Source organism: Coregonus clupeaformis, chromosome 9 (genome assembly GCF_020615455.1).
Source record: "Coregonus clupeaformis isolate EN_2021a chromosome 9, ASM2061545v1, whole genome shotgun sequence".
In the NCBI taxonomy this organism is placed as follows: domain Eukaryota; kingdom Metazoa; phylum Chordata; class Actinopteri; order Salmoniformes; family Salmonidae; genus Coregonus; species Coregonus clupeaformis.
Window position 1 is genome coordinate 9,741,712 of NC_059200.1, and position 14,916 is coordinate 9,756,627.

General features: G+C 43.5%; 1 protein-coding gene across 1 annotated transcript in view; it reads right to left on the reverse strand.

Moving 5' to 3' along the window:
- LOC121573713 (teneurin-1) overlaps positions 1-14,916 on the reverse strand; it is a 256,172-nt gene that overhangs the window by 52,431 nt on the left and 188,825 nt on the right. The window contains exons 15-21 of the mRNA XM_041885893.2: positions 14,330-14,546; positions 12,559-12,678; positions 12,195-12,456; positions 11,073-11,340; positions 3,373-3,516; positions 2,859-3,108; positions 796-816 (exon numbers count right to left, since the gene is read on the reverse strand). Coding sequence (XP_041741827.2) covers positions 796-816; positions 2,859-3,108; positions 3,373-3,516; positions 11,073-11,340; positions 12,195-12,456; positions 12,559-12,678; positions 14,330-14,546 — 1,282 coding nt within the window. The remainder of the gene's footprint in view (positions 1-795; positions 817-2,858; positions 3,109-3,372; positions 3,517-11,072; positions 11,341-12,194; positions 12,457-12,558; positions 12,679-14,329; positions 14,547-14,916) is intronic.

Here is a 14,916-nt window from a genome sequence, read left to right on the forward strand (position 1 = left end):
CTGCCAACCACAGACAGACTCAATCTTTTCATCAGAAGTTATTATTAAAATCCTTACAGCGCTAATTCTGACAGCTGTATCACCTTTACAGTTGATTCACTGCAACTGAAAGGGGACTGAAATAATGACAAAATGATGGAGGCAACCTAAGTGCCTGTGTAATGTGAGCCTGTAAATATTAAGCTATGATTATAGATGCTGATTCGGAGAGGAACATTACTCATCTCAGGCTTTAGCTGAATGTGCCATCCCATAGAAGCAGTGAAGAAAAAAAGCACAGCTAGTTCAGTGATTTTTTTTACAGGCTTTGATTGAGAAAGAATCAATTGCGAACATGACAGCTGCTTGAAACGATGAATCATATCTCTGGGAGAGATGAGAGCCTGTTCGTTCGGGGGAGAGAGAATGAGAAGCCTATCCCAACACAACAGTGTTACACTGGCCTTCAGCGGGGCGCTCAACCATCTAAACACACATGAAAGGCTGGGGCTTGTCTATGATAAGAGGCACCCTTTAAAGACCTCGCCTCGTTTGTATTTCTCTCCAAAGATAGCCCCATTTCTGATCCCTGCTACTTTTAAATCCAGGTCAATATACTTCCATATTGACTGACTCTCCTCGCTTCTTATCCTGTATTCTGTAACCAAATGAGAGCATCTTCTTTCATCCATGAAAGGGAGGCTGGCAGTTTGCAACTGAAGCACCGCTCTCTTCATGCAGCAGTGTCATAAAAAACAGTTTTGAGGAAAATACATTATGTTCTGAGTCTGACTGAATACGGTATTGAAAACGTACCTGTGCCTGATATCTCGATTCCTAGCAGCGTTGTATTAATGAGATAGAAAGACAGTATTAGTTCTGATCCTTGGAGAAGTGTCTGCTCTTCGATCCATGATTACAATTATGAAAGCATTTCAATGAAACTTCTCTGTTCAATTTGTGTGCACAACAGATTACTTATTTTCTAATATTTTTCCATTTCATCTTGAAAATGGAACAATCATAACAACAATAGCAAAATATTTTGGCAACTAGCACTACATCAACTTTTATTATACTGTATATGTCGAATGCTTCAACCTCAAATAGTGCTTGACATAATGTACAAATACAGTTGAAGTCGGAAGTTCACATACACCTTAGCCAAATACATTTAAACTCAGTTTTTCACAATTCCTGACATTTAATCCTAGTAAAAATTCCCTGTCTTATGTCAGAATAACTTCTTTCATCACATACCCAGTGGGTCAGAAGTTTACATACACTCAATTAGTATTTGGTAGCGTTGCCTTTAAATTGTTTAACTTGGGTCAAACGTTTCGGGTAGCCTTCCACAAGCTTCCCACAATAAGTTGGGTGAATTTTGGCTCATTCCTCTTGACAGAGCAGGTGTAACTGAGTCAGGTTTGTAGGCCTCCTTGCTCGCACACGCTTTTTCAGTTCACGCTTTGTGATGGCCACTCCAATGCCTTGACTTTGTTGTCCTTAAGCCATTTTGCCACAACTTTGGAAGTATGCTTGGGGTCATTGTCCATTTGGAAGACCCATTTGCAACCAAGCTTTAACTTCCTGACTGATGTCTTGAGATGTCTCTTCAATATATCCATATAATTTTCCTTCCTCATGATGCCATCTATTTTGTGAAGTGCACCAGTCCCTCCTGCAGCAAAGCACCCCCACAGCATGATGCTGCCACCACCTGCTTCACGGTTGGGATGGTGTTCTTCGGCTTGCAAGCAACCCCCTTTTCCCTCCAAACATAACGATGGTCATTCTGGCCAAACAGTTGTATTTTTGTTTCATTAGACCAGGGGACATTTCTCCAAAAAGTACGATCTTTGTCCCCATGTGCAGTTGCAAACCGGTTTTGGAGCAGTGGCTTCTTCCTTGCTTAGCGGCCTTTCAGGTTATGTCGATATAGGACTCGTTTTACTGTGGATATAGATACTTTTGCACCTGTTTCCTCCAGCATCTTCACAAGGTCCTTTGCTGTTGTTCTGGGATTGATTTGCACTTTTTACACCAAAGTACGTTCATCTCTAGGAGACAGAACGCGTCTCCTTCCTGAGCGGTATGAAAGCTGCGTGGTCCCATGGTGTATATACTTGCGTACTATTGTTTGTACAGATGAACGTGGTACCTTCAGGCGTTTGGAAATTGCTCCCAAGGATGAACCAGACTTGTGGAGGTCTACAATTTTTTTTCTGAGGTCTTGGCTGATGTCTTTTGTTTTTTTTCCCATGATGTCAAGCAAAGAGGCACTGAGTTTGAAGGTAGGCCTTGAAATACATCCACAGGTACGCCCCCAATTGACTCATTTTCTGGAATTCTCCAAGCTGTTTAAAGGCACAGTCAACTTAGTGTATGTAAACTTCTGACCCACTGGAATTGTGATACAGTGAATTATAAGTGAAATAATCTGTCTGTAAACAATTGTTGGAAAAATTACTTGTGTCATGCACAAAGTAGATGTCCTAACCAACTTGCCAAAAGTATAGTTTGTTAACAAGAAATGTGTGGAGTGGTTGAAAAACGAGTTTTAATGACTCCAACCTAAGTGTATGTAAACTTCCGACTTCAACTGTACATAATCACAGAAAAACACTGAAATTCTAATAGTTCACCTAATTTCAGTTTATGTGACAAAACAAGGAAGTATAGTGTAGAGAATAACTTTACCATCTAAACCGCTGTGAAATATAAAGAATAGAAATAGCGCACATAGAACATATCTACCACTTCTTAGACTTGCTTTCAATGAGAATGACATATCTAGAACACATATTTCTATGTGAATTTGGTCGAGTTGCCCAAAAAGTTACATATTGCTGCTTTAACTGTTAGTCTTAAAGTGTCACCTCAGTTCTAGAATGCTAATAGCAAATCCATTGGGTAGAATCCTTCTGATGAAGTTGAAGTCGCCAATGTAGATGCTGCCGTCGGAGCCACAAGTGATAGCGACAGGAGCGTAGAGCTTGCTGCCCAGGGCAAGGCCGTTACAGTTGGGGCAGGGGATGGTGCGCACATACCCCGTCCCCATCACTGTGTGGATGACTGGCGGTTGCTGGGAGATGAAGATGTTCTCTCCATTCCCTTTGTGTAGGACACCTGGAGTTTAAGGACAACTAGCAATTATAATCCAATCCAGTCCTTCCTAGAATCTTCAAAGTTCAACAAGACCAAGAATAATGCATTGTACTAGTCTATATCAAGTCATTTTAAATGGAAGTTAAAACAATGATAGTTTGGCAAGAATGTCTTCACAATATTCCTACTGGATAACCAGGTATGAAATAGTGTCAGGTCAGGTAGGCTTAGGGTAAAGTACTGTTGAATGGAATTGTGATACAGAGGAACAGGCAGAGCCCTCACCGCTTTGGAGGTTAAGGATGTGGTGCTTGTCCAGGGACCAGCCCCCTAGGTTGGAGGCAATCATCTCAAAGCCCTGCAGCTGAGCCATCCTTCTCTCCCACACAATGTAGTCAGCACATGACTCATACTCATAGCCTACAGAGACTGGAACACAATAGACCACTTGGCCGTTAATGTGACGCCGCCAATGCATTCATTACACTGTTGTTATTGCATGTACTACACTGTTGTTATTGCATTTACAATGAGACATACCTGGAAAACAACAACCCCTAATACTTTTATGATGGTGCGGCTAGCTTCTGCACAGTGTACAATTGCTTGAATCTAGAGTTGCTGTGGTCAAGGCAGAGGCTGGAACGATGCAGCACAGTGATTATAGCGGAGCCTGGATGTGCTAACAGTCTGCGAGTCTCCGGAGCCTTTTTAATGCATCACTGATACCATCATGCTCTGCTGCATCCACCCAGTATGTGTGCACGCTCACACAATTTTTGTCGCTCTGTCTTGCTGTCTTGCTCTCTCTCTCTTCCTCTCTCACCCACACAAACACATGCGAAGGAAGCACACACAAACACACACACACAACAAGCAGGACATAGTCAGTTACACAGAGTAGCTACAGGCTCCTGCCTGTCTCACCATGATAGATCAGCCTGTTACTATTGGCAACGGAGAGAGGGATGGTGAGGAGGAAGGAGGGAGAGAAAGCGTGAGCGAGAGATAGAAAGTATGAGGTTTGAGGTTGAGCTCAATTCCCACTGGTACATAAAGATAAATGAATAAATTAGAGCCTGTCTCATTTCCTTATCTCTTCTTCTGGTTTCGTGTGGATGAAAATATGTTTGCCCCATAACAAAATATGTGTTTTGAATTTCAATTTAGTTTGGATGTTGTTTCTAATTGTGCCATGTGTTCGGTCTGTAACGTATCACAGACTATTAACCACAATGCATCATATCCACCATCAAGGAGCTGAATACACACAAATTAACCGTGCATTCAGTGAGAAAGGATTCCAATGCATGCACACCAGCCAGGCAATCAAGAAACTCTCTGGTATCTGATAGTAATACATGGAGCAATCAAGAGAGACATGCTCATAGTGTGTGAAAGAGATAAGAGTGCCCAGCTAGCACATAATGTTCTAAGAACTACAGTGGGGAGAACAAGTATTTGATACACTGCCGATTTTGCAGGTTTTCCTACTTACAAAGCATTTAGAGGTCTGTAATTTTTATCATAGGTACACTTCAACTGTGAGAGACGGAATCTAAAAAAAATCCAGAAAATCACATTGTATGATTTTTAAGTAATTAATTTGCATTTTATTGCATGACATAAGTATTTGATCACCTACCAACCAGTAAGAATTCCGGCTCTCACAGACCTGTTAGTTTTTCTTTAAGAAGCCCTCCTGTTCTCCACTCATTACCTGTATTAACTGCACCTGTTTGAACTCGTTACCTGTATAAAAGACACCTGTCCACACACTCAATCAAACAGACTCCAACCTCTCCATAATGGCCAAGACCAGAGAGCTGTGTAAGGACATCAGGGATAAAATTGTAGACCTACACAAGGCTGGGATGGGCTACAGGACAATAGGCAAGCAGCTTGGTGAGAAGGCAACAACTGTTGGCGCAATTATTAGAAAATGGAAGAAGTTCAAGATGACGGTCAATCACCCTCGGTCTGGGGCTCCATGCAAGATCTTACCTCGTGGGGCATCAATGATCATGAGGAAGGAGAGGGATCAGCCCAGAACTACACGGCAGGACCTGGTCAATGACCTGAAGAGAGCTGGGACCACAGTCTCAAAGAAAACCATTAGTAACACACTACGCCGTCATGGATTAAAATCCTGCAGCGCACGAAAGGTCCCCCTGCTCAAGCCAGCGCATGTCCAGGCCCGTCTGAAGTTTGCCAATGACCATCTGGATGATCCAGAGGAGGAATGGGAGAAGGTCATGTGGTCTGATGAGACAAAAATAGAGCTTTTTGGTCTAAACGCCTCTCACCGTGTTTGGAGGAAGAAGAAGGATGAGTACAACCCCAAGAACACCATCCCAACCGTGAAGCATGGAGGTGGAAACATCATTCTTTGGGGATGCTTTTCTGCAAAGGGGACAGGACGACTGCACCGTATTGAGGGGAGTATGGATGGGGCCATGTATCGCGAGATCTTGGCCAACAACCTCCTTCCCTCAGTAAGAGCATTGAAGATGGGTCGTGGCTGGGTCTTCCAGCATGACAACGACCCGAAACACACAGCCAGGGCAACTAAGGAGTGGCTCCGTAAGAAGCATCTCAAGGTCCTGGAGTGGCCTAGCCAGTCTCCAGACCTGAACCTAATAGAAAATCTTTGGAGGGAGCTGAAAGTCTGTATTGCCCAGCGACAGCCGAAACCTGAAGGATCTGGAGAAGGTCTGTATGGAGGAGTGGGCCAAAATCCCTGCTGCAGTGTGTGCAAAGCTGGTCAAGACCTACAGGAAACGTATGATCTCTGTAATTGCAAACAAAGGTTTCTGTACCAAATATTAAGTTCTGCTTTTCTGATGTATCAAATACTTATGTCATGCAAGAAAATGAAAATTAATTACTTAAAAATCATACTATGTAATTTTCTGGATTTTTTTTGTTTTAGATTCCGTCTCTCACAGTTGAAGTGTACCTATGATAAAAAGTACAGACCTCTACATGCTTTGTAAGTAGGAAAACCTGCAAAATCGGCAGTGTATCAAATACTTGTTCTCCCCACTGTATACGTTTCTTAGAGCTTGGTGAGCGCGTGGTTATCCTATGGTTATTTTGCATACAACCTTCCCACAACGTTCTGGGAATGGTGCAGGATAGTTGCTTGGCTTGGGAACATTCTCAGCACATTTAAGGAAATTGACAGAATAACGTAATTTTCTTGGTATTTCAATACTTTAATTTCCTAAAAGTTCAAACATGGTTACATTTAATTAAATTGTTTAGTAATGTTCTAGGAACATTCTCCAACTTGTTTGACATTGGGAATGTACTCAAGTAGTTCAGAGAACGTTAAGAAACAACGTTCTCAGTACTTCAGCATAACGTTTTCTGCAGGTTTCCTCATGGTTCTATTTAAAGTCATGTTCGTTCTCAGAACATTAAGAAAACTTTCCATAAAAACCACAAGAAAACATTAGTAAGGTTCAAAGAATGTTATTGAAAAACATATACATTCCGTTCTCAGCGTCTACAAAACTCTATCTTGTTAAGTGTGTTCAGGTGTGTTGGCTGCACCCACTAATTGGCCACACCTGCTCTTAATGTGTGCTTGTTTCCTTTTAAATGGGGTCTGTTTGAATAGACAAAAATTAACAGCTTTGTATGATTTAAAAAAACATGGCATGCTAGCTCCATCCTGGTGGCGCAGTGGAATAATTCCATAGATAGACAACAGAAGATCATACAGTGGCTTGCGAAAGTATTCACCCCGCTTGGCATTTTTCCTATTTTGTTGCCTTACAACCTGGAATTAAAATGGATTTTTGGGGGGTTTACATCATTTGATTTACACAACATGCCTACCACTTTGAAGATGCAACATATTTTTTATTGTGAAACAAACAAGAAATAAGACAAAAAAAGAGAACTTGAGTGTGCATAACTATTCACCCCACCAAAAGTCAATACTTTGTAGAGCCACCTTTTGCAGCAATTACAGCTGCAAGTCTCTTGGGGTATGTCTCTATAAGCTTGGCACATCTAGCCACTGGGATTTTTGCCCATTCTTCAAGGCAAAACTGCTCCAGCTCCTTCAAGTTGGATGGGTTCCGCTGGTGTACAGCAATCTTTAAGTCATACCACAGATTCTCAATTGGATTGAGGTCTGGGCTTTGACTAGGCCATTCCAAGACATTTAAATGTTTCCCCTTAAACCACTCGAGTGTTGCTTTAGCAGTATGCTTAGGGTCATTGTCCGGCTGGAAGGTGAACCTCCATCCCACTCTCAAAATCTGGAAGACTGAAACAGGTTTCCCTCAAGAATTTCCCTGTATTTAGTGCCATCCATCATTCCTTCAATTCTGACCAGTTTCCCAGTCCCTGCCGATGAAAAACATCCCCACAGCATGATGCTGCCACTACCATGCTTCACTGTGGGGATTGTGTTCTCATGGTGATGAGAGGTGTTGGGTTTGCGCCAGACATACCGTTTTCCTTGATGGCCAAAAAGCTCAATTTTAGTCTCATCTGACCAGAGTACCTTCTTCCATATGTTTGGGGAGTCTCCCACATGCCTTTTGGCGAACACCAAACATGTTTGCTTATTTCTTTCTTCAAGCAATGGCTTTTTTCTTTGCCACTCTTCCGTAAAGCCCAGCTCTGTGGAATGTACAACTTAAAGTGGTCCTATGGACAGATACTCCAATCTTCGCTGTGGAGCTTTGCAGCTCCTACAGGGTTATCTTTGGTCTCTTTGTTGCCTCTCTGATTAATGCCTTCCTTGCCTGGTCCGTGAGTTTTGGTGGGCGGCCCTCTCTTGGCAGGTTTGTTGTGGTGCCATATTCTTTAAATTTTTTAATAATGGATTTAATGGTGCTCCGTGGGATGTTCAAAGTTTCTGATTTTTTTTATAACCCAACCCTGATCTGTACTTCTCCACAACTCTGTCCCTGACCTGTTTGGAGAGCTCCTTGGTCTTCATGGTGCCGCTTGCTTGGTGATACCACTTGCGTAGTGGTGTTGCAGACTCTGGGACCTTTCAGAACAGGTGTATATATACTGAGATCATGTGACAGATCATGTGACACTTTATACTTTATTTAACTAATTATGTGACTTCTGAAGGTAATTAGTTGCACCAAATCTTATTTAGGAGCTTCACAGCAAAAGGGGTGAATACATATGCACGCACCACTTTTCCGTTATTTATTTTTTTAAACAAGTTATTTTGTTCATTTCATTTCACCAATTTGGACTATTTTCTGTATGTCCATTACATGAAATCCAAATAAAAATCCATTTAAATTACAGGTTGTAATACAACAAAATAGGAAGAATGCCAAGGGGGATGAATACTTTTGCAAGGCACTGTATGTTAAAATCTCCCTGACGCCATGCCACAATAAAAAATAAATGTGTTTGCATGATTAATGCCAAGCAAATTAATTTCTATATGTCCTACCTGTGCTTGGAGTTCAAAACAGTTAACCCAAACTAAGCTAGCAGTATTATTAAACGTATTATTGAAACATTCAGTGAACATTTTAAGTAAGTTATTCAAAAACCTCAAAATAACCTATAATTTCCGATCTCAAAACGGTAATAAAACCTCCCAGGAAAACTTTCAGGGAACCATAGTAAAACGTTCTCAGAACCTCCTTGCAACTAAACATTTTAGTTCCCAGAACAGGCGAAATGTTCACTTCTGTTCTCAGAACATTTAAACTACTTTCAGTTTTACCGGTCAGAAAACGTATGGCTTCGTTCCCAGAACCAATGGGAAACCAAAAACATACGTTCCCACAACTTCCAAGGAACCAAATGTGCTAGCTGGGTGTCTCCTGCTTTCTATTCCATTTAGATTTGTAACACTCTCTCCATTAAGACAAATTGCAACAATGCATCAGAGCTGTAGCTCCCAATAGGCAGACGGCACACTAAATCAACCACTGATATAGAGTTTATATGTGGCCCTTGAAAAATCTCTCAGGCTTTCATACTACTGACCATTAACACACTGACAATCTCTTTACATTTGCATCATTTAGCAGACGCTCTTATCCAGAGCGACTTACAGTCAGTGAGTGCATACATGTTCATACTGGCCCCCCATGGGAAACGAACCCACAACCCTGGCGTTGCAAGCGCCATGCTCTACCAACTGAGCTACAGGGGACGAGCTCTGTGTGATTGTACACTGCTCAAAAAAATAAAGGGAACACTTAAACAACACAATGTAACTCCAAGTCAATCACACTTCTGTGAAATCAAACTGTCCACTTAAGAAGCAACACTGATTGACAATACATTTCACATGCTGTTGTGCAAATGGAATAGACAACAGGTGGAAATTATAGGCAATTAGCAAGACACCCCCAATAAAGCACTGGTTTTGCAGGTGGTGACCACAGACCACTTCTCAGTTCCTATGTTTCCTGGCTGATGTTTTGGTCACTTTTGAATGCTGGCGGTGCTTTCACTCTAGTGGTAGCATGAGACGGAGTCTACAACCCACACAAGTGGCTCAGGTAGTGCAGCTCATCCAGGATGGCACATCAATGCGAGCTGTGGCAAGAAGGTTTGCTGTGTCTGTCAGCGTAGTGTCCAGAGCATGGAGGCGCTACCAGGAGACAGGCCAGTACATCAGGAGACGTGGAGGAGGCCGTAGGAGGGCAACAACCCAGCAGCAGGACTGCTACCTCCGCCTTTGTGCAAGGAGGAGCAGGAGGAGCACTGCCAGAGCCCTGCAAAATGACCTCCAGCAGGCCACAAATGTGCATGTGTCTGCTCAAATGGTCAGAAACAGACTCCATGAGGGTGGTATGAGGGCCCGACATCCACAGGTGGGGTTTGTGCTTACAGCCCAACACCGTGCAGGACGTTTGGCATTTGCCAGAGAACACCAAGATTGGCAAATTCGCCACTGGCGCCCTGTGCTCTTCACAGATGAAAGCAGGTTCACACTGAGCACATGTGACAGACGTGACAGAGTCTGGAGACGCCGTGGAGAATGTTCTGCTGCCTGCAACATCCTCCAGCATGACCGGTTTGGCGGTGGAACAGTCATGGTGTGGGGTGGCATTTCTTTGGGGGGCTGCACAGCCCTCCATGTGCTCGCCAGAGGTAGCCTGACTGCCATTAGGTACCGAGATGAGATCCTCAGACCCCTTGTGAGAACATATGCTGGTGCGGTTGGCCCTGGGTTCCTCCTAATGTAAGACAATGCTAGACCTCATGTGGCTGGAGTGTGTCAGCAGTTCCTGCAAGAGGAAGGCATTGATGCTATGGACTGGCCCGTCTGTTCCCCAGACCTGAATCCAATTGAGCACATCTGGGACATCATGTCTCGCTCCATCCACCAACGCCACGTTGCACCACAGACTGTCCAGGAGTTGGCGGATGCTTTAGTCCAGGTCTGGGAGGAGATCCCTCAGGAGACCATCCGCCACCTCATCAGGAGCATGCCCAGGCGTTGTAGGGAGGTCATACAGGCACGTGGAGACCACACACACTACTGAGCCTCATTTTTACTTGTTTTAATGACATTACATAAAAGTTGGATCAGCCTGTAGTGTGGTTTTCCACTTTAATTTTGAGGGTGACTCCAAATCCAGACCTCCATGGGTTGATGAATTTGATTTCCATTGATCATTTTTGTGTGATTTTGTTGTCAAAAAAGTATTTAATAAGATTATTTCATTCATTCAGATCTAGGATGTGTTATTTTAGTGTTCCCTTTATTTTTTTGAGCAGTGTATTATCTAAAGATAAAGTATAACAAAAGTAACATGCTGTTCTGCTGTTACACTGTTGAACATTATACTGTCTTAATAGATATTTATCTGCCATTATCTACAGATTGTCTCTCGCAGTTACCCAATGGAGAATTCTTGCTTGCTTTCATCCCTTGGGTGTAAACTGTCAAGGGAGTGAAATACAGCACATTATATTTGCCCTATAGGGAATCTGAATGTATATGATTCAAGTGCTCCATACTATCTTACCCAGAGCTTGGGCCAGGCCCAACACTTTCTGCCCATAGACATCAGTCTTGTTCCAGGCCAGGACATAGACCAGGTTGGGGGCGGCAGGGAACCACTTCTGGAAGAGGCGTCCCTCGATGGCGGAGGATACGTGCACCTTAGCCAGGCCAGTGGGGATGATGGAGTGGGTTAAGATGATGCGTAACAGAGACTTGTAGCCAGGGGAGCGGGTGCTCAGGTAGCTGAGCTTTAAGAAACTGCCAGGGATGGTGATCTCCTCTTGGACAGCCTGAGGAGGAGGATAAAATATTTCGCCTGCTGTTATTACGTGCTATTGGTAACCAGGGGTTGGAAAAGCTTCACAAGCCCCAAGGATACAGACTGTATGTATAGAAACATTTAAAAACTTTTTCAGTAAAGAATCTTTGATCACTTGGTGTTTGTACTCGCTCCAAGATATACTTGCACGTAGTGTATATCACTTTCTTGAAACCAAATCAAAATAACGATACTTGACACTTTTCTAACTTTGAACATTCTTTGTAACACGTTGCCCCTAGAATACTAAATAACAACTATATATCCTATATCATTAGCAATGTACAGGAGGACATTTTAATTACTGCTGATGATCTAACCCCCACTCCCACCCTTCACTGCTCACAGCTTCAATCATTCTGAACTGGCTCCTCATTAAAATCACTATCAGTTCCATTATCTCCCACAACAAACTAGGACGTCTAGTCGTCTACACGCTGCAAAACACAGTTCCAAAGAGATAGGAATATCAGGGGGATCGGGGGATCGGGGGAGAAAATAGCAAGCAGATGGCAGCTCTGTGAATAAAGCGCCCCGGCAACTGATTAGTGTGAGATTCTAAGATGATTTCACAGGTACAATATGAACCTGGTGAAAATTTGACAGGATGCAGAAGAACGAAAAAAACTAACATTTCAATCTCCTACTAAAGAAAAATGCAGCAATTGGAATAAAAACAACCATTTATCACTTACACCTGGAAGTCAACATAACATGATATTGCGAGTAGAGTATAGGTTGTAAGCTGAATGAGCACCACTGGGACTGTATATTACTGTATATATTATGTTTATTACTGGCTGGTGAGTGGGCAGTCTACTGTACCTGCAGCTCAGGGATGGCTGGGCCTCGCTCCTCACAGGTGCTGGCGAAACGGGTGAGAGGGGAGGGGAGGACGATTGGGTAGGGACTGACCAGGTTCTTCAGGTCACACACAAGGGGGCGAGACTCCACCCTCGACATGGTGACCTTCTCTACAACCACAAACTGGTTCCATGGTAACCAGACGGTGCGTTTCTGCATGAGGAAGGGAGCCCTCTGGAAGATCAGGGAGACTGAGATGCCCCCTGCAGCCACTAGGTCAAAACTACAGGAACAGAATCAACACAAATAAGAGCAAGACTATCTCAGCATCATAAGCCAGTTTACTATAGTATCCACATACAATACTTGACCACTGTCTACCTACCTGCCATCCTGGCGACTGACAGAGAAGCCGAATTCGGGGTACTGCTGGAAGCTGATGTTTACCCCCACCAGTGGGGTCCCGTCTACTGCTACCACCTGCCCCCGGATCACTGAGGCTCGGCTAGGAGAGAGCAGGTTTTATTTCACTGGGTAAATACATTCTACTATAACAAGTTGCAGTGTTTTCCAGTTCAGTTGACAAAGGCAAATGTGCTATATCCATTCACTGTGGTAGCCTACAAATAGCTATGTAGAACGGGATCTGTACTTCAGTGGCAATGATACACTGAACAAAAATATAAACGCTACATGCAACAATTTCAAAGATTTTACTGAGTTACAGTTCATAAAAGGAAATCAGTCAAATGAAATAAATTCATTAGGCCTTAATCTATGGATTTCACATGACTGGGAATACAGACATGCATCTGTTGGTCACAGATACCTTTAAAAAAAGTGGGGGCGTGGATCTGAAAACCAGTCAATATCTGGTGTGACCATCATTTGCTTCGCATAGAGTTGATCAGGCTGTTGATTGTGGCCTGTGGAATGTTGTCCCACTCCTCTTCAATGGGTGTGCGAAGTTGCTGGATATTGGCGAGAACTGGAACACGCTGTTGTACACGTCGATCCAGAGCATCCCAAACATGCTCAATGGGTGACATGTCTGGTAAGTATGTAGGCCATGGCAGAACTGGGACATTTTCAGTTTCCAGGAATTGTGTATAGATCCTTGCGACATGGGGCCGTGCATTATCATGCTGAAAGGTGATGGCGGCGGATGAATGGCACGATAATGGGCCTCAGGATCTCATCACGGTATCTCTGTGCATTCAAATTGCCATCGATAAAATGCTATTGTGTTCGCTGTCCGTAGCTTATGTCTGCCCATACCATAACCCCACCGCTACCTTGGGGCACTGTCACAATGTTGACATCAGCAAACCGCTCGCCCACACGACGCCATATATGTTGTCTGCCATCTGCCCGGTACAGTTGAAACCGGGATTCATCCTAAAGAGCACACTTTTCCAGCGTGCCAGTGGCCATCGAAGGTGAGCATTTGCCCACTAAAGTCAGTTACGACACCGAACTGCAGTCAGGTCAAGACCCTGGTGATGAAGACAAGCAAGCAGATGAGCTTCCCTGAGACGGTTTCTGACAGTTTGTGCAGAAATTCTTCGATTGTGCAAACCCACAGTTTCATCAGCTGTACGGGTGGCTGGTCTCAGACCATCCAGCAGTTGAAGAAGCTGGATGTGGAGGTCCTGGGCTGGCGTAGTTACACGTGGTCTGCGGTTGTGAGGCCGATTGGATGTACTGCCAAATTCTCTAAAACTACGTTGGAGGCAGCTTTTGGTAGAGAAATTAACATGAAATTATCTGGCAACAGCTCTAGTGGACCTTCCTGCAGTTAGCATGCCAATTGCACGCTTCCTCAAAACTTGAGACATCTGTGACATTGTGTTGTGTGACAAAACTGTACATTTTAGAGTGGCCTTTTTCAGCTTCTTGATATGCCACACCTGTCACGTGGATGGATTATCTTAGCAAAGGAGAAATGCTCACTAACAGGGATGTAAAGAAATTAGTGCAAAACATTTGAGAGAAAGAAGCTTTTTGTGCGTATGGAAAATTTCTGGGATCTTTTATTTCAGCTGATAAAACGTGGGACCAACACTTTACATGTTGCATATGTTTGTTCAGTGTGATTCTACAGTATAACAAGCTATTTCTGTTCATCCATGCAAACTATCTATTATCTACTCTACCTGCTGTCGAATGGGATGTCTCCAGGGAAGACATGGGTGCTGTCCTTCCCAACCAGGAAGTGGACACGGTCATAGAAGAGGCGTGAGAGGAGCGAGGCGAAGGGTGTCTGGCTCTGCTGGATTAGGTCCAGGGGGTCCGGGGAGCCCTGGCACAGAGGCCCACTGTGGCAGCTAGGCTGCTGGCAGCAGTCTGGGTCCACACAGTCTGTCAGGCCATCTACACCAACACAATAACACAACATCATCACAGCTAAGTCTACACTGTACAGTATCTCAGGCTCACAATGTAATACAAGTGGGAGGACTACATAACATTCAAAGCACAGAGGACCATGCGAAATTGAGATAAAATCTCTCAAGTGGTTTGAAACTGTAAATCAAATTTCCAAATTATATAGAATAAATCGATAATGTTTCTCCAAAGTGGGAGTACATCCACTCCACCCTATTGAGCCTTTAACACACAGTAATCAAGATCAGTTAGACATGGCTTTGCTGTGATGATTTAAACATGAAAAACGTGGAGATACTGATGAATAACAATATACTGTATCTAGCAGCTAGATATATTGTTATTCATCAGCATC